Below are 21,440 nucleotides of genomic sequence, written 5' to 3'. Positions count from 1 at the left end.
GCATTCGACAGATTATGGACCATATGGAAATCCTCACACTTATCCAGGAATACAAAACTGAAAATATTCAACAAATGTGTGAAGCTGGCCCTGTTGTGTGACTCCGAAACATGGCTAGTGAAAAATGAATACACAAATAAAATACAGGTATTCATAAATAGGAGCCTAAGGATCATCTGCCGTGTATTCTGGCCCAGACGAATCAGCACCACAGACCTCTGGGCTTCAACCCACCAAGAACTAATCGCAAGGGTAAAGAAGAAAAAATGGGGATGGATAGGCCAAACATTGCGACGACCGCCCGAAACCATCCCAAGGCAGGTATTGGAGTGGAATCCGCGAATACTTAATAAATATTAAGTATTTGCAATATTTATATACATATATAAAGTTATATCTTATAATAAATGAATTCAAAAATTAAACCAAAGTCTCTTTCTACGGAAAAAAATTGAATTTACGGAAAATTTTTAAAATACGAAAAAAAAAGTAAAAAATTACAATTTTTATAATAAAAAACTTATTCCTAGGAATTTTTTTGTTTAAATATACATAATTATTATATAAATTCATAAAAACCATTATGACTATGTGTATACATATGCATATGTATGTACTCTAATGTTTTATATAAAACAGAGATCAGAGCAAAATAATGCAAAGAATTTATTTCCCTACTATATATTTTGCAAATTGACAGAAATATATATATGCACCTATGTATATAAGTTTAGGTAAAAAATTATGCGATTGTAAAGTAATGTAAGTAAAAAGATTCGCTTTGCGGAAAATCGATTACGAACATATTAGTGCCAGACTTGGCAATTTTCGAATTTTCTATGGCACGCGTAAAATTGAACATTTTCATATTTTTATTCTATTTATTCAAAAATTTTTAGGAATAAAAATTTAAAAATTTTTCTATGTATAAATTTCTAGAAAGAATTATTTTAGTTTGTTTATCACTTACGTTTGTTTTAATAAAAACCTAAATTATTTTACAATTATGCAAATATTGGTGCAATAATACAATTTATTTCAAGTTTAATACAAAATTCAATTGTGTTTTTTCTTTTTATACCCCCTTCACCTTCGGGAAGGTGGCATCGTGTGTCCAATTATAGGTCACATACATATATCCTTTAAGTTTTGGTGGAAAGACTTAACAGATTCGGGTAGCTGCTATACAACTCCAGAAGAAAATTTTATTATTTAAAAATTAAATAAAATATTTAATTTAAATATTTGAAAAATATTAAAGCTAGATTCATAAAAATTGGCGGTCACGAGTCCCCTTATAGGTCAGACTTAATATCCGGGAAGTTTCTAATGAGTGTAACAGGTTCGAGTAATTTCAAGAACAAATTTTTAAATTCAGATCGTCAAAGTGCAGGGTATATCAAGTACAGTGCAGGTAATATTATCAAGTACAGTATTCTCTTGGTTAATACCGACTGAAACGTTTTTATTTGTTTATTACTTACATTTTGTAAAATTGATTTGATATCATTTTTTTTATTGAAATAAAAATTATATAGCTAATTTTTTGACATTGTTATACAAAGTTATTTTTCAATTTAATTCCCTTATAAAAACTCCTCGGCTCGTTTGCATAACAAAATATATAAAATTTTATTTATTATAATCATGTACATTTGTCTATATTCTAGACATATAATATTCATGTACAATCTAAAAAATTGTACGCATATGATTGCTCTAAAAAAAAAATCGTTTAAAATTTTCTAAACTTTTATAGCCTTTTAAACAATGTAACAAGTTTATGTACATCCGTTAATGTTGACATTTTCATTCTGTCATGAGTAGAAACAGCAACATATTTCGAACAACGTAAAGCTGCTTTTAAACTTTCAATAAAATAGTAGAGTAAAGTAAATTCACTTGGCGATGAGATTGTTAAATAGGATATGAATCTTTTAATTATACGCTACATAATCGGCCTACAATTTTTAAATATGAATAACATAAAATTTGAGAAAATATTAAAAATTTATAGAAATTTTATTATAAATAGATAAAATATAAATAAATCTTTATCAATATTTTTAGACGTCAAAATTAAATTGCAAATTTCAGTAAAAAATTATAAAAAATTAAAAATGTTTGAGATTTCTTTCCCTTCCAAGCTTTTGATAAACTCCATACTTTCCATACTTTGATATCCCATTTTCCTAATTTCATTCCACAATTTATTCTCTTGTAATTGTATTTATATATCCGCTTAATGATTAAATTATTGTTATTTTTCAAAGACAGCCGATTCTCCTTATTAAAAATCTCTCGCTATGTTAAATTTGAGTCACTTGTGTAGTTAAATAAATTGTTTCCGTGCCTCTTTGTGTTCTGATATCGTTTTGTGGTACTGGAAGCCATTTATCTAGAAATTTTGGTCGGAATAGTAAACTAAAAGTTAGACGAAATTGTCGACTCATTGAGCAATACAATATGAAATTAATTCCTGAATTAATAAGAGCCAATATATCCATAAGATCACCTGCAAAGAAAACAAATCAATTTTTATTAAAAAAATTAGACGATTTTTAATATTTTTAACAATTAACAAAAAGAATAAAAATAAAGAGAATGGCAAAACAAATTAATTCGTGACTTTCAAACTGCAGTATGAAAATATATAATGTAGTCTAAATACTGTCTAAATACAGTTTTACAACAACGAAAAGCTTTTGAAACCGTGGCATTGGCAACCGTGGAAATTTTTTTTTTAACACAAGTGTTAAAAATCAACGAAAGATAAAGAGAGGCGGAGCCAAAATCTCATCAGACTTATAAATAGTGGGGGATTTTAACCCAACCTAAAACGCATCAGGATCAGTCCAGAAACATCTTGTCGTATGTGCATTTTTTTACATAATTTTTCCATATCAATACTCGTTCGACAAAAGAATATTGCCATACGACATTATAATTCTGAAAATTATAGGAAACATATGAAGTTTAGATTATTAATCATTTTATTATTTTAGATTAATAAAATAGTTTTTTTTAAATAGCTTTCATTTTACAAAATAAAGTTTTATAGTTTGTTATAGTTATTCTTTATAATATGACAGGTATTCAATTCTATATCAAAATAAAAACTAACATCTTATAATTAAATTTGAACCCTTTTATTACATTTTGTTTAGTAAAGTCTTAGCATGTTATTTTATAATATATTCTAATCATAAACAAAATTTTTCTTAAAAAGTAAATGCTTAGTCTTTTTTTAAATAATGTTTTATTTTTTGCACTAATACTAATACAATACTAATACATATTATTTTAAAGCTATAAAAAATTATTTGTTACCTGACATATACCTAGCGCTTCTCATTATTTTTTTCAAGAAATATAGAAAACTGTTTTGTTTTTTATTAGAATCCTTTTTACGTCGTCTTGTTACTTGTTTTTTAATGAGTACTATAGAAACTATTTTTCTTTTCATTGTCCAACTGTCAAAAAGTTTGGAATATTTTGTTACTGTAGTCGTCATCAAAAGTGTAAAGATAGAAACACGTAGATTGGCAAGGAGGTTTTAATTTTTTTTCTTGAACATTTATGTATAAATGTTCAATAAAATGTTATACTCGTATATACCTCCCCTTATTTGCTTATTTTACTTCCAATTTTTAATATGAAGCTGTCTCTTGCAAGTTCTTACACGGGTACCTCAGTGAGATTCTAAAAATATTAATTTAAGCGATATATAATATGTTACAAAAAAAGAATAAAACACATGAAATATATGAGGATAATAGTAGTATAGATATGCTGATTCTGTGCCAGGAAGTGACGTCAACACGACGTGTTCTTATACGAGCTAATTTTTGTGGTTTTTTCAGGAAGTGACGTCAACACGACGTGTTCTTATACGAGCTAATTTTTGTGGTTTTTTATAGTAAAATTTTACTATCAAAATTTTGTTTGTGGTTTTTATTTTTTGGGGTTTTCTTTTTACATTAAGTGACGTCAAAGCGCCGTGTTCTTAGCTGTGTTAATAGCTGCCTATCCATTAACCACTACACCATAGAGGAACTTACAAATATCATATATTTTATTTCAATATAAATTACTTATTTTCATAGTTGTATTCTACTATTGTTTATAAACACATAATGTTGATAAAAATACTACAAAATTAACAAAATAGTCATAGCAAAATATTATTATAAAAAAAAACCACAAAAAGTAGGTAGTATAAGAACACGGTGCTTTGACGTCACTTAATGTTATTCTTATGATCTCACAATTAAAAGAAAACCCCAAAAAATAAAAACCACAAACAAAATTTTGATAGTAAAATTTTACTATAAAAAACCACAAAAATTAGCTCGTATAAGAACACGTCGTGTTGACGTCACTTCTTATAACCACAATTTTACTATAAAAAACCACAAAAATTATAGTAAAATTTTACTATAAAAAACCACAAAAATTAGCTCGTATAAGAACACGTCGTGTTGACGTCACTTCCTGGCACAGAATCAGCATATCTATACTACTGATAATTCATTTTGTAAAGCTAAAACTTCTGGACTTTTTCGAGATAATTTCGAGCTGAAAGTATACATAAAAAAGTATAATACAAAAAAAAATTTCTTTAAGTATCTGAAATGTAAATAATTTACCAATTGAATAATTTTTATAAAATTTTTTATCTGGATCTCGCACAAAATCGTCACTGTCAAAATCTTCATCTAAAATTGCATAAATTACATAATTTTCTTGTTATTTTTTCGAAAATCAAAATCGCATACCTAATTCAGAGTTTTTTGTACTTTCATCCATTATTTCTCATAACTAATCCATTATTAAGATTTAATTCTAAATCTAAGCAAGATTTTAACAAGATCAACCAATTCAACTTTGAATACTATTTTATACAATTAATTGCGTTAATTATTTTATTTTTATGAAATAATGAAATATTTTATTAATTGTTACGTAGCAAAAATTGGAAGAAACCTTTTTTATTAACTTTTTTCACAATATAATTTTTTTTGGTTATTTAACTAACATGTATTTAGACAATACGTGCTGGTTAATAATGAAAAAATAATACTAAGTATAAGTTAAAAGAAAGGAAACTTTTTTTTACTTTTGCTACATAAAAATTATTGAAATGTATACCTACATTTATTTAATATGCAAAATTTTCAAATATACTTTTATAAAGACAAAAAACTTACCCAAGTAAATGTGGTAACAAATTTGGTACAGAGTACATTTAGAAATATGAGAGCAGATTTTCAAAGCATCAATACAAATCATAATACACGTACTACACAATGATTACAAATTTTTTATGTCGTTATTACGCGGTATATCAAATTCATTAAGCTTATACGATAAAATAATAATAAAAGACTGTGATCGCATGTTCTTATTTTTGACACGTACAATAAAATAATTGTGAAAAATTTTTTAGCTATATTTATATGGACTTTTTGTCGTATAAACCAAAATTTGGTTGATACTACTTAAAAGTTTTAATATTTAACGTCGTTTACGACAAAATCGCTACTAAATATCTTAAAAACTAAAATAGTTAGACAAGGGTGGAATACACTATTTGAAAGAGCTTGAAAAATTTAGCCTGATCAATTCGTAACTCATTTTTTTTGAACTTGGATTGTACGACAGTATAACTCTGGGGCGACGATATGCAAAATTTGTTGCCATCACAGGACCTACCTATTTTTTACGCAATAGGGTCGGTAATTATTGACAAAATGCAAGCTGAAAATGTCTAACCAATAAGTGCATTCACTATATCAATCAACAATTTAATCAAGGATGCTCAGAGAATATAAGAATACAGTGTCGAGAACTCTTATGATTTAATATCCTTCAAAAGAGTAAACTTCTCTTTTGTGATGAGTTTATCGAATAACAATAATGCAGCAGAAATATACGTATTCTGAACAAAATACAAGGAACCACATTAAGCGTTGAAGAACTCTTGGATTAAGCCGTTCGTGGGACGAAATCCAAACAGCAATAATTAACAATTTTGGAGTCACAAAATCGTATCGCCATCCGTAGCAACAAATTTTTGCTACAAAAAATGTTTCCGTAACGAATTTGATAATAGATTAAAATATTTACTAGGCAAATTAAATGAGAAATATCAATATACCTCAGGCAAATCAAAAGAATTCGCCCTCACAAATAATGAATTAATTGTATTAAAAACTTTTATAGATAATATCGATTCTCATTTAGCTTCTCTAATATTAAATAAAAATATTAGTTCTTTAAGAGAAGCATATAATTTACTAGAAACCTTTGGTTTAATCAGAGTTTATGAAAAAATATATAATTATAATGTTAATTTAAAAAGTGTAAATCGTAACTTAAACCAAATTTAGCAATAATAAAAAATTAAGAAACAATAGTAAACCAAATAAATATTTTAATTGCAGTTTTCATAATAATGATTCAGTACGTACTGTAAACGAAGAGGTAAATTTTACAGACTAGCCTCGGAGAACAAACAATTCCTATCATAAAATTAACTTTCGATAATGTAAAAATAAACTACTCGTATCTATTAGATTTGGGTTCAGACATAAGTTTGATAAAACCAAACATTTTAAAATATAAAATTCGAAGCTTAGTAGAACCTATTACTTATTACTCGTTAGGAGGTCCTAAAAATGTTAGGTAAAAAATGATTTCAGAATGGAAGGTTCCTCTAAAAAGCAGTAAATACGGCGCAATAATAGGTATCAATTTCTTAATACCCTTTGAAGCAAAAATTGATTTTATAAACCAATATCTTGAAATGTTTTAATTACCGAAATCGCCGAAGCGAATCACGTTGAATCGTTGACAGATACTAATAACGAAATTATCATTAAAATAAACCAGGATTATTTAAACAATTTTCAAATTGTAATTTTCAAATAGGGAGATAATTTATCCTTAACCCAAGAAATAAAACATGAAATTAAACTAAAAACAAATGTTCCAATATATTGCAAAAGTTATCGCTATCCAAAAATCAATGAAGAAGAGATAAACCGACAAATTAAAGGCTTGTGAAAACAAAATATAATTTAGGAATCAAACTCACCATATAATTCACCGATTGTTCCAAAGAAGATGGACAATTCCAATATAAAAAAATGGTGTATTGTAATTGACACAGCAAGTTTAACGATATATTTATCGACGATAAATTTCCAATACCGAACATCCACAGTATTTTAGAGAAGTGCATAATTCGTCACAACTCTAGATATGGTAAAAGGCTTTCACCACATAGAGGTGAAACGTGAAGACCAGAAAAAACAGCTTTTACAACTCCATTTGGTCACTACGAGTGCACTCGATTAAGTTATATTGTAGTGGACTACCACATTCCAACGGCTGATGAATTCGGTACTAAGAGAGTTTATAAATCGTATTTGTATGGTATATCTAAATATGACATACTCATTTGCAGCTCTTTGCAGAAACACATGGTTAACTTAAAAAAAATTTTAATGAATCTGAAAATATTCAAAGTGTAATTTCATATGCAATTAATCCAAGCAAAAATTCAGGATATAATTACTTTAAAATTACTTTATTTTAAAATTATAGAAAATTTATTCAAGATTATTCCAAAATTGCGCAGTAATTGAATAAGTATTTAAAACAATATTTCAAAATAAATACACTAGATCCAACTTACATATATCAATGCATTCAAACAATTGAAAATATTGTTAACATCCCACCCAATATTGAAATGTCGTTTAAAGTAAACACTGATGCCAATATTCTATAGGCGCAGTATTACTGTAAGATAACACAATTGCAAATACAATGAAATAAATCTGACCGAGACGTTCAGTCTTATCGAAAGGAGAGAATCAACTGACATTAATAACAACGACAAACATGGCATAAACAATAAACAATGACAATATCTCTCTTCAAGCAACGGTTCACTCACAAGAATAGGAACAATTGGGCCATATTCCAATCTTAAATACCGTGCTAAACAGATTTAAAATTCAAATAATACTTACATTTAATTTTACACAAGAATTTAAAAGTCTTCGAAACGACAAAAGACAAATTTACTTTACACCTGATTTACATGAACAAGCTTAGCAATTAACTAAAAACTTACGTAACAGACAATAAAACAGTGATATTTACTCAAATATCAAATCACAACTGCAATACAATTCAGAAAATTTTAAATAAACAATTTCCTAATACAAAATTTATAAAATTCATTTGTTTCGCACAAGACGTCCACACAAAAGCAAAATTTTTAAAAATTATTACAGGAACAGAACTATTTCCAGGCCAGAAACTTTTTCCTTATACGAATTTAACACTGAAATGTCTGCCAAATCGTCCATCCAAAAATTTTTCGACGCATATGTTTTATTTAAGTTAGTTTCAGTGTTTTTGTTAATGTTTTGTTAATAATGCGATAATAGTTGTTATTAATTTATTGTTGTTGTTGGTGCGATTTTTTTTTTTAAAAAGGAAAAGTGATAAATCTAAGTATGTTAAAATATTTTTTGTTGAATAAATAGAAATTCTTAAATTAAAATAAATTAAAACAGAAAAAATTTCTTATTAAGTAAGGAAGGGAACTAAATAGTAAAATGCAAAAAAATTTTAAGGTTTTCAAATGTCAAATAATGTGTTATTTTAGTTTGCCGTGGTACCGCTGGATCTTTCCTTTTCCGTTCCTCATTCGAACCAACCCAAGTTCCTCAAAAACCGGCCCCATTCCTAACGCTTACATTCGCTAGGTTCGTAGCGAGCCCGAAGAAGAAACACCCAAGAAATTTCTGCCTGAAGTTCACCCGCGCCGGACATCGGCAGTCCAGAACTGTTATATTGGAACTGGATGTGGAGATCTCACAGTCCAATGCTCTTATCGTGGGCTGGCTTTTAAATTTTAAGGCTACTGGCCGATACCATATTGCAACCAAGTCAGCGCAGAGCCTTCTAATCGCGACTTGCTCGGTCTATTAATTGCTTGGCTACACTAAATTGATCTGCTAAACGAAAGGAGAGCTCAACATCCAATTGCTCAAAATTCTCCCACTTACCCTGTTATCGAGTTTGGACCCATCCGTGTAAAACTGAACGCATCCGATGATCCAAAAATGAACAGAATCTATTTCCCCACCACGTGTGCCCAGTCCGCTAGAACTGAAGCGTTGAGACGCGGCTCGCAACCGCAGTGCACATCTCGCAACCATCTTCCGACTAGTATATCTAATGGCGGCAGATGGAGGAGAATCTAAAGAGCCTGAGTAGGGGTAGAGCGTACGCACCAGCAATACACACCATTGCCATTCTTTGAATTTGTTTATCAATTTGAAGTTTACAGAACATACAACCGTACAACAGAACCGGCCTCACCACTGCGGTGTAAAGCCAATAAACCATGTTTGGTTTCAGGCCCCACCTCTTCCCAATAGCCTTTTTATATGAGTAAAGTGCAATAGTTGCCTTCTACATAATAGTTCACTTCCACTTCAGCTTCGAATTAAAAATTAGATCTAGCCTTCTTGCTAAAGGATTTGAGGATTCGGTTGAGTATAAGCTGAATTATGCTTGGTACCTTGTACCTCGTGCTGGAAATAACTAATTGACTTTGTCCAGAGAAGAGGAGAAAGTACACCTCCTTGCAGCATGCCTTTGCCAACGAAGCGCTCAATGCATGATTCACCATAGTTAGATCATCCCTGAGTAAACATCAGGGATGGTTCTGCCTGACAGTATGTTACTTATTAGAGCAGGTGTATTTTTAAATTTTAATACATATTATTTTAATATATATTATAAAATGAATTTCAACTTAAAAATTAAAAGTTGTTAAAACGAACTTTGTTTTAAGAGTGATTTACTTACCTAATTTTAAATAACAATTAAACATAAAAGTTTTTTCCAAATATAATACGAGAAAACCCAAAATGGCTTGTGGAAATTCTGTTATCAAAAACAATAACAGCACTGCTAATAACATTTTCGTTGTTCTATCGGTTTGTTTTTCTTTTTCCAATGCTTTATTATGTTTTCTTGGCTTTGAAACTGTTTTCTCACCAATTAATTTAATTTCACTTTTATTATGAGATGCCAAAAGCTTGCGTCGGCGTTTTGCTTCTAATAAAGCAGCAATTAGTCTTAAACTTAGTATTGTAAGTGCTATGCATGGTATTAATTTTATAATTATTGCATATATCCATACATTTAGATGATACAACATTTCGTATTCTCTTGCTAATTCACTTATTTGAATATTATATAAAGTTATGTTACGAGTTCTGAACGAACTTTGGTCACCTTTCAAATGTGTTGAAAATGTAGTTTTTTGATGTAATGTTTCTGTTACATATTCCGATGAGTTTATTTCTTTCCAATGATAAATGTTCTCATTATTGTATTCATCAAAATCTGAAACAGTTTTCACTTTGTGAGTTACATCAAAACTTAAATATGATGGCGGTACAACTATTAATGGGCATATTACATATGCTGCAGCAATTGTAATTACTGTATTTCTGGTGCCACATAAAATCCTATTACGTTGGGGATAAGCAACTGCAATATAGCGCCATATTGCCAAAGTTACGGTCAGCCAAATTGATATTGTATGGCAAATTTGTCCAAATATTGAGTGAAATTTTACATATACCGTCCAACTATATGTATATATTTGCTCGTCGCTGTATCCCATATATTTGTGAATATATGAATGTGTTGCATATGGTATGTATTCAATCATTACGGATAAATCCGCAAAAGCTAAGCCTGTTAAAATAAAGTTTGTCGGTGATTGCATTTCTTTTCTTGTCAGAACGATAATGTTCAAAATATTTGCAATTGTACCCAGAGTGCACACTATAAGGGAAATATAGCCGTGTAGTTGAAAATATCTGTTGGAGATAAGAAAAAGTTTATGAAGTGCACGGTACATTATTTTGAAACCTATACTATTAAAATATAGAAAACTATACTTAAAGTAAAAGTTTTTCTATTACCTATTCCAATTAATTATTGAATATGAGTCCCTTGTATCAAATTTTTGTAGGAGCTTAATTGTTTGCTTATTATCGTCACTTTTACTAAATATCGATTTTAGGATGGAAGATTAAAGACAAAATAAATTAAATATATTTTTCACAAATTAATGTGTGACTTAGGCTTGACACAAGATGTTTTCCGTTTCGTTAGAAAACGTGTCGGCTAAGATGATAAAGTAAGCAATTTCTTACCCCTAAAAGAATTAAAGAAGCAATTGATTATATGTCGATAGCTTTTATTAGCAATCGCTAAAATTGCCTTTGGGTAGTTGATTGGTTTAATCACTGAAAAAGAAATTATGTTAATATTTAATCTTCATCTTAATAGCAAATTTGGTTTTGCCATAAAACTGACTGAATGACGATTAATTTTATATGGAGAATATTAGTGAAATCATATGCAAAATATATGATTACCATTAAGATTATAATTTGAAAAACGTTTTGCTAATGTACAAGTTTTTTGAGAGCGGATCTACATAGTTACATGAACTATGTATGTATTTAACATAAAAGCTATAAGTGAATATTGGGAGCACATATTACAACTATTAGATCCAGTATAATTAATTAATTGCATAACTTCTTGAAATTACAAGCAAATTTGATACAAAGTATATGATGGCTGTTTAATAAAAATAAAATTTATTAAGAAGTTTCTTACGCAGTATGGAAGTCATCCATAGACTTTCCACAATAAATTGGTGCCTTGGAGTCATTTAGCATCGGCGAATTCATATCTGTATTTAGAACGAATACCATATATAACTTGTTGCAATATTTGTAGTTTTATGGTAATCTGAAACGAGAAAGTAAATTATTCTTTTCTTCTAAAACATCTAATACAACATTTTAGTACGATATTAAATAAATTTTGTTACCTAGGCACTTGACATATCTTGTTTCGAAAAATAATGATATTTTATGTGATTAACAATTACGTCCGTAATACAAAACAAGAGGAACATCAACAATAATGTTTTTTAGAATTTTTGCTTTCCTCTGCATTTTTTTTCATAAAAAAAACAATACATTTTTTTACATATTATTATTATTTAATACTCACGCTAATTTTTCAAATTTTAAAAGTTTTACTCGCAATAATGTTGATATTTTTTCAAGGTAATTTAGCTTTCCTAACCTTTCACATCTTTCGGTAATGTGTGTCTTATCATTTGATCAAAGGTCAAGTGTCATATCATTTGATTCGTAATTAAAATACGGATTACTCTTAAACCCAAAGTGAAAAAGTTACGAATTTCTGTTTTCGAAGGTATACTATACTTACTAAGTATATTTGCATCAGATTTTACTTTTTTTTCTATACAGCGAAAAAAATAGGAAAAAGAAAAACAAAAAAAGGAAATCCGGAGCATAATCATGATTACGAACAAGTTACATATACACTTCTTTCATTTTTATGTTTGCTCTTTTTGTAATTTTTTACCAGAAGCTGTACTTATGTCCACGTCTTTCTGATAAATTCCCCAAATTAATCGTTTAAAGTCGTTTAAAAATGAAAGCTCAGAATTCTTTTAAATTAATTTTCTAAAATTTCTTAATATAACTTTACATTAAGATGTCCTAAAATTTTTCTTTTAATAATTACATTCTTTTCTATGTATTAATATTATACAGTATTAAAATGACATTATGAACAGACCGATAAAAGAATTATCTTCTTTTTACCGACCGCATTTTGTATACAATAAGGTAGGTTATGTGATGGCAACAAAGTACAAACTTTTCATACAATTCAATACATTTAAAGAGCCAAATTCACATATTTGTAGGAATGTTAAGTAAAAGTTTATTAGTGTCCATAAAATTGTAAAGCAGACGTATTATCATAATTTTATGGAATATTTATGGGGTCGGTTATGAGCTGATCACATCAGATTTTTTTATATTATAAATAGAATCAATTTTCGAGAAAATTTGAAATCAAAATGTTGAAAGTTAGGAAATACTTGTACAAAACTTACATATAAAACTAAAATATGTCACACAAAAACAAGATTCTTAGAAATAAATAAAAATTGTTTCGATAACTTCATTATTTTTTTTTGTTTCTTTTTTCCATATTTTACTTTATTTTCTTTTCTATTCTCTTTTTAGCACTTTTACAAAAAATTTAAAAAAAACCTGCTTATTATTTTCCCTCAAACATGTCCGACCTCAAACATGACATGTTTGGAAAACTTCTACACCCTTGAAGATAGAAAGCTGAAATTTCATATGTACATAGATCTTTACTAGAAACTTATTTCCGTAGACGAAAATTTTTACTTGTCATCCCCCTTTAAAAGTTAAAACCCCTCAAAAACCCAAAAATGTAATTTTTTGACTATTCATTGTAACAAAACCATAAGCATTTTTCAAATTTTACAAACGTAGAAAAAAATATTGGCTGACTTCGATAGCGGCTTATCATATTGAGCTATAAAAAAAAATGGAAGTTAAAATCTACCGTTATTCGTTTATTCCGAATTTTTCAATCGTATTTCTTCTAGACCACAAGTTTTAGGAGTCTGAAAATTTAATAGCTTATTAATTTCGTTAGAAAATTTATTTTCACCTCCGCCCCTCGTTAGGTATTAGTTTCTAAAACATGCTAAAATTACGGTTTTCTACAACTTACCACATAGATGGCGATTAACGTTATGTCATTTAAATATTTAAAAGCATGTCGCTATTTTACTGTAATTGCGGCATTTAAAAGATCGGACTCTCGATATGATTTTACTGAATTCGTAAATTTTATGTTAATTTTTGGTCCTCATTGAAATTTCTTAGATAACGAAACTTAAGAAAACGGTAGATTAGAACATTAAGAAAGAAGTTATACTTTTATTTTTGAAATTCTTAAGAAAACTATTATTATAGGAAATTATATCTCCCTGCTTATATCATCTTTGAAAGAGCTAAGTTAAGAAGTATGTAATTAACAATAAGAAATTTTAAGAAAACTTAATGATAGAAATGAATTATAACAAAACTGAACAAAGTTAAATGTATGAAATGAACAAAATTAAATATATAAAATTTTTATTTGTTAACAAAATAATTTATCAAAATATCTTGGAAATAAATATGAAAGGTATACCAAACAAGTAATAGCTAGTAATAATTCTTTAACAAAAAAATTGTTGTGAGTTCAGTGGATGTAAACCAGTTTAGGTAAGATGAATAAGTAAGATGAATTATGTTTTTAAATTATTAAGGCTGCCATAAAGAATAGTGCTGATTATAAGTGCCTATTCTTATATATTAATCTTTATTTTATTGTATCATTTCAAGTCCACTATTTGAAGCACAAAAGTACAAAAATTGCTTTGTTTCACACAGACAATGTTTTATTTTATGGCGTTTAATTGTTTATTCAAAAAATATATTCTAAATTTTCTCTTATATTCACTAGACTTATTATTTTTAAGAGAATTGCAGATTGGTGAAACCTGATGCAAAGAGCCACGTTATATAATTTTTAGCCGTACGGTTTATTAAAAATATGCCGTTCTATTTTGATTTTAATTTTTTTTGTAAATAGAAGAAACAAATTACATACATTTATTTGGTAGTAATTTTTTTAATTACTTTTAAGTATCAATAAAAAATAACTCAGCGTGGAAAATATTACCAATGATTATTACTATTTTAATTTGGAAGAAATAACAAGAATTATAATATGTTTTCTTTTTTAGCAGATTACCAGCAAAATTTGAAGAAATGTGCTTAATAGCTTCACTCTGTCTTTCGTTTTATTTTCAAAACTTCTACATAGTTAAGGGTGGAAAGCTGAAGATTTTGCAAAAAACTTAAATCTCTAGAATTTGTTACCTATCTCCTAACCCTAAGTTCTAAAAATGTTATTTTTCAAAACTGCTTTTCAAATTTCACAATTAGTTAAGAAGTTAACGGTACTTAATTAATCATTGTATTCGATCATTATATTAACTTATGTAATCATTATTTTAATCTTAAAAGGATGAAATAATTATTGCATTAAATAGTATTAGTACATACATACATATGTATGTCCATTGTTGATTATGATCCAATTTGTTAAAAAGACTATTTTTTAAAAAATTAGCCCATCATTTTGAGCTTATACTTCATCAATGCCATCTACAAAAAGTAAACTTTACAACTAAGGTCATATGACATTATCAAAAATTTTTGGCTTGCAATTTGGACTTCGTGTGACTTTGCTAGTTTTATATTTTATTTAAAAAATTGATCTTACAATTTATATCTAAAATTTTTATTCAAATACCGGTGGTATTAGTTATTGTTTATATATACGACAAAAATAAGATTTAGGAATTAACGTAAAAAGATGCGTAGGGTACATAGTTACGTATAACAAATTGGCGCTATGTAGCCTGACATTTACTGTTGAAAATTTATTATAAGCAAATTATTTGGGTTTTAAATTTTTTTGGTTTTCTAATAATTTTAAATGTCTTCAATGAGCAGATCAGTTTGACATTAGAAAAGACAACAAATCAAAAAAAGCAGAGAAAAAATGTATCTAAGCGGTTTTCAAAATCGAAATTTTCAGTAAATTAGGTAGGCGCGTAGTTCCTTTAGGTCATTTAATTTAAAATGTACGGGTGTGAAAACCCTTGACACAAGAACTACGCACTATTCGTGAATTTAGGTGAATGCCTAAATCTGACTGTGACGAAAGTCGTTTATGTAAACACTGTTCAACATCAGACTTTGTTAGGTGGCAAATAAAGAAGTTACTCTATTCTCATCAGGTTTGTTCAAATTTTGATTAAAGTTTTGGCATGTTACAGTCATTTTTTCTTCTTTGTTTTTATTGCAATGGAGTTATATGAAAAACTGAATTCCGCATAGTATAATTAGTTTAATACATTTAATTAATCTTATGAAATACTTTTATATTCTATATAATTGTTAAATGCAACAAAATTGAGCTATAATTATATGAAGCATATTGTAAAACAGAAATTGGAAATAAAACAATATTATATACAAAAAAAATTAAATTTTAACACAAAGTCTAGGCCCCATCAAATAATTTCAGTCTTACATGTAAACAGTCATCAGACTTGCCGTAACTTTAGGCTTAGATTTGTCCGGATACGTAAACAGTATAATTTAATATATAAGTAGAAGTACTGCTGTCATGTATGTATGTTAATATGTACATGTATACATACCTGCATCATAAAATTTATACATGTACACTCTCATAACTTGATTTGAAATCTAATAGCTAAATTTTGAAATGATTTCAAATCAAGTACTCAAGCTGCCTTATAAACAAGGTTAATGTTTATGAATAGTAAGACTAAAATTCTTAAAGTATTTTACTAAATTTATAGGTAGCAGAAACTGTCTATTAGATCCTTGTAATTTTTATCATATATCTGTATATGTACTTGTGATTTGTATATATTTTGTAAACTGTTATAGAAACATAAAATTATACGGCCCGCCTTCATTAAGACATTTTCTAAACAATAAAATACCCAATGGTCACATTTCTCCTTTTGACACTAACATTTATACATGTTTTCATTTAAAGGCTATCAAAATTCTTTTGAAAAAGTGTACATATATTCGTTCACTTTTTAAAGTCTTTTTGAATACAATCACTAAGTCTATATTTTTATGTATACGTTAATATATTAAAAGAAGAAAAAAATAATTCAATAATTTAATTATTTCATAGAGGGAGGAGTATGTTTTCACAGACGATTTTGTGGAAAAATTTTCATAAAGTTTTGATTATAAGACTTTTTCCAATTATAAATTATGTATTTACAAAAATAAAAAAAAAATACATACATAGATTTTTCCAACACATTTAATATACTAAGTGCTATGGATTTGAAGAGACCATATTAGTTATACTCATTATACATAGTGTTTCGCATGAGGTGGCAAATAGTTTCAGATATGATTCTTTGCTTAATTTTCAGCAAAAAAAATTGTTAGAGAGGGGCGGGCAAAAAAAGCAATCACTCTAGTATAGTGTTATCTAGTTATATCTAGTTATAATGTAATCAAACTTTTTGAAAAGTTATCCAATTACGACTTAAGTCGAAGCCCTACAGTTTCTAATGTCGAAACCATTTCATAAATAGACATTAAAAACCAGAACTTTTCACTGAAAGTTGGTTAGTAGTTCCAATAACCATTTCCAAACTTGATTCAGACACACAAAAGCTCTTGGTGGATTAATTACTTAATAATACAAGGTACTTAAAAAATTCTATTTGCTTGCTTTCTTTTATTTTATTTGTTCAATTGCTTTGGTTGACAAATATGTATAAGTTTTATTTTAGTTGCTCTGTAAAAGTTTTCCAGACAAAACTTTAAAAATACAAATTTTATATATTACAAATTTTATTTCTTCGTAAATAGAACTTCTACACACTTTATAAATTTTATATACAAATAGATCTTTAATGGAAACTTAGTTCTCTAAAAGATTTTTTATATTATGCCATTTTTTGATTATTTATCGAAATCTTTTGGCTATTAACATCAAGCGTTATCCAACTAAACCCAATTTTTTCAAATTTTTCAGATCGTTTTCCTTTAACAATGTAATTCGTAGTTGTCTAAAATCTATAATATTAGATGATTCGTTAAAGGAATTTTTTTCTCGTCTTCCTCTTCTTCCTAGTCTAGAAATTAGACTAGGAACAAGAGGAAGGCGTTAGAAAAATTCGGATTTTCGTCGCATTATTCATATATCTGAAAACGCAAGCTTTTCCAAGTAATAAAAAAGTAATATTAATTAAAAAAATAAATTCTACCTAGCACATTGTTTTTTTAAGAGAGTATTCTCCTTTGCTCAAGGCATAGTGCTATTTTTCGAATCATTGATTTGTTAAGTAGTTGTAGTGATGCGCTCACGTAAATCGAATTCTAGCCATACGTCATAATTACAAGGAAGTCACATTAGAGCGCAGTACAGTTCTTGTTGTTGCGAAGAATTTTCGTTTAAGATATAAGAGAAATGGTCCTTAAAGGTAATAGTCCTTATTAACGCTTGGAATTTTTTCAAGCAATATTTATAATTTTAATTACTCCTAATTAAAGGAATTAAAAATTATGAATTTTTTATATTATCCAAGTTTTTAAGTTTCATTTTGTACATAAAATTTTGTTAGAATTCATTACGTAGACAAAAAGATTATTAGATTATAATAATTTTATATTATGTAATTACATATGTACGAGTATGTATATATTTTTATTTATTTTTATAACTCATTTTTAATATAAGTTTTTATATTTATTTTGCCAAGTAATGTCATCTTAACGTAAAAATAATAATTGTTGAAATCGTTACTTTAATGTCACACGTCTCTGTAAAGTTTCAATAATTGTAGTTGTTACCAAAAACTTTGTACATATACATATATTACTAAAAAACTTTAATCACCGAAAAAACTGCATTAGTAAAATTTACTAAACTAAATTATTGGATTGGATTCAGTACTAGTTATTCAATTAAATAGAATAGATTAGTTGGATTCAGTACTCTGTTTATAAAACAAAATATTAGATTCATAAAACTAAACTAATTTAATATAAAAGTCAAATTTCAAAATATTTATCAAACATAAACAAATATTTTTTGTTTATGTTTGTAGTATAGAAAAAAATGTGAATTCATTTTGTTTATTTTATTTTTAGTTAAAATTTGTAAAGAAAATTATTGTTGATGAAAAAAATTTAAATCTTCTTCTTTTGACAACTTTAAGATTTTAAAAGTTTTTAAAACACTGAATTTTACTTTACAAAACTAGAAAAAACTTCAAACATTTAGAAAATGAGATTTCTCTCATTTTTGTTGAAAAATTATAATCCCAGACGCTTTACATTCAAAAACTATATAAAGTTTTTTCAAATTTTATGGTTTTTAAAAACTTTTTTATACCAGACAGACCTATTGTAGACAACCTTCTAGAAAAACCCTATTTAGAGTGATGAAGAATTTTAAAAAAAAATTTAACAGGTAATTAAAAATAAAAGGTTGAAGTAAATGAACATTTTTATGTATAATGCTAAATATCTATGTGGGGTTACTTTTTGGGAAAAGTTGAATTTTTGTTTAAAATTATTACTTCTTTTTACTTAAAACTTTAAGTTAAATCATCTCTTAGACGATTTCGAAGATGTATTGGGTTTTTTTTATACCCGTACGAACGTATGTTCGAAGGGTATACGAAATTTGTCTTACCGTTTGTAACGCTAAGAAATAACAGTCTTAGATATAGACTAAGGTGTATGTTTTTGATCACCGTCGAATTCTGAGTTGATTTAGCTTTGTCTGTCCGTCCGTCCATCCGGCCGGCCCAGCGATAATTCAAAAACTAATTAAGCTAAGTTCACCAAAATTTCACAAATGATATATTGTAGTAAGTGCCAGAACCCTATTTTAATTGGGCATGATCGGGGTACCGGTTCGGGTAGCTGCCATACAACTTCAAAATTTATTTGGCTATATCTCAGAAACTATAAAAGCTATGGTATTGAAATTTTACATAAGTGAATATATTAGTAGGGCCAATGTGTTTGTTAAAAGTCGTTGAAATTGCTTCGCTCCTTCTGATAGCTGTCGTACAACTTCAATAGCAGTTTGGCACACACAGTATTTTGAAAAAACCAGTACTGAAATGTTACATAAATTAATATGGTACTACGGCAACTTAAAGTCATTGTCTGTCATAGTCAGTTATGGCTTATTTATTCGCACAATTCGTACGGGTACGGGTATTTTTTCTCGTCTTCCTTTAATTAACATTCAATCTATGAAAAAACGATTGTTTTTCGAAAAGTATCATTTTGAAGTACTTTTTTCTTATCTATTTAACAAGCTTTTTTTTTTACCTTGAATCTGGTGTGGTATACTACATATTTACGTCTCATGGTTTGAGTGATATAACCGTTTACATTTCCAAAAAATCAGTATTTTAGGGTTTTATTATATAAAAATTTAAATTATATTTTTATTTAATATGAATGAAAACTTAAAATTGGTTTGAAATTTTTAATTTACTTTTTTGTCAATAGAATTCAGGAAAGGACTCCTGTTTCCTTAATTTCACAGTTGTTTGTTTTTTTTTTTTCAAAAATTTATTTAAATGAGAAGATGTAAAAAATTTAAGTTTAAAAATTGTTGAAGAATATATTAAAATTAACAAAAATTTAAAAAAATCTCAAACGAATGTTATGTTTCCATTTAAGTAAATATCTCGGACCACTACTGGTTTATACATATAGCAAAGTCTTTAAAATTTATGCAGTATTAATCCTATCTAAGTTGAAATGACAATAAGAAAATTATTAAATGTGCATAATGTGTGGAAAACTCACCATGCATAATTCTTTTTCTTCTTATATATTGGTCGTGTTCAAAAAAGATTCACGTCACATACTTTTATATTTTTTTTGTATCTGATTTTAACACTTTTTAAGTATTACTTAAATTTATAATAAATTAACAATTTATATATGATAAAAACTATATATGTATGCAAATGTAAGGGTATATACACAACTCTTAAAAGAATTTCGATGCTACTTTTTACCACTTCCTTAATTTGGATTATTTTAATTTTAAATTTTTAAATTTTTTTTTTAAATTTTGCTTATTCATTAAAACCTTTTAATAATCCTTTGCTAAAATAGATCTATATATGCCTAGCTATTCAAATTTAATAATAACAAATTTTAAAGTTATATGAATTACTTCCAAGGATATTTAAAAGTACACAGTCTTGGATTTTGAAATTTTTTAAAATTAATTTTTTAATTCGGGAGTATTTCCACATAAATATTGTATATCTATCTATTCCTTAGTGTTTCTTTCATAAATAATTAATATTTCTTTTTTCTTATAAAAAAAATCGCGATTCATATCCCTAAATATTAACTAAAAGAATTACAAAAAAAAAAAAACCCCTCCGCTCGCAATTTCCTTCGATTAAAGAGAAAAAATCAACTGGGAAATGAAAAAAATCATATTATTAATATGATACGTTTTATGTTGTATACATAGCGTTCTAATACATGGTATGTTATACATATAGCTCTAAACTTATTACATACATACACACATATATGCAAATTATGAGTGAAAATACATATCCTGATAAAATATCTCTCAAATTTTTCTGACTGAATACTTTGCATAATATGGTTATTTTGTCTCTTAGTTTTCAACGTTCTAATCTTGTAAGGAAAATAACTAAAATATGAGTTTTTTTCAATTTTTTTTTTTTAAATGATGTTCGTCTAGAAAAAAAGTTTTATAACACTTTTCAATATTGGGTTTTTTTTTATATAACGTTGACAAATTTTAACCTAAATGAATTC

The 21,440-nt window shown here is 27.4% G+C and overlaps 1 protein-coding gene across 1 annotated transcript; it reads right to left on the bottom strand.

Annotated features, from left to right (window-relative positions):
- Positions 1–1,991: 1,991 nt before the first annotated feature.
- Positions 1,992–20,647, bottom strand: LOC129609087 (G-protein coupled receptor dmsr-1-like). The gene is made up of 4 exons (XM_055520949.1): positions 20,439–20,647; positions 11,734–11,868; positions 9,898–10,922; positions 1,992–2,515 (listed from the first exon to the last, which is right to left on the bottom strand). The coding sequence occupies exons 2-4, from the start codon at positions 11,829–11,831 to the stop codon at positions 2,310–2,312; spliced, it is 1,329 nt and encodes a 442-aa protein (XP_055376924.1). The 5' UTR covers positions 11,832–11,868; positions 20,439–20,647; the 3' UTR covers positions 1,992–2,309.
- Positions 20,648–21,440: the final 793 nt, after the last annotated feature.

This window comes from Condylostylus longicornis, unplaced genomic scaffold (genome assembly GCF_029603195.1).
Source record: "Condylostylus longicornis isolate FDR11 unplaced genomic scaffold, ASM2960319v2 ptg000038l, whole genome shotgun sequence".
Lineage (NCBI taxonomy): Eukaryota > Metazoa > Arthropoda > Insecta > Diptera > Dolichopodidae > Condylostylus > Condylostylus longicornis.
This window is presented reverse-complemented; position numbering and strand designations above follow the sequence as displayed.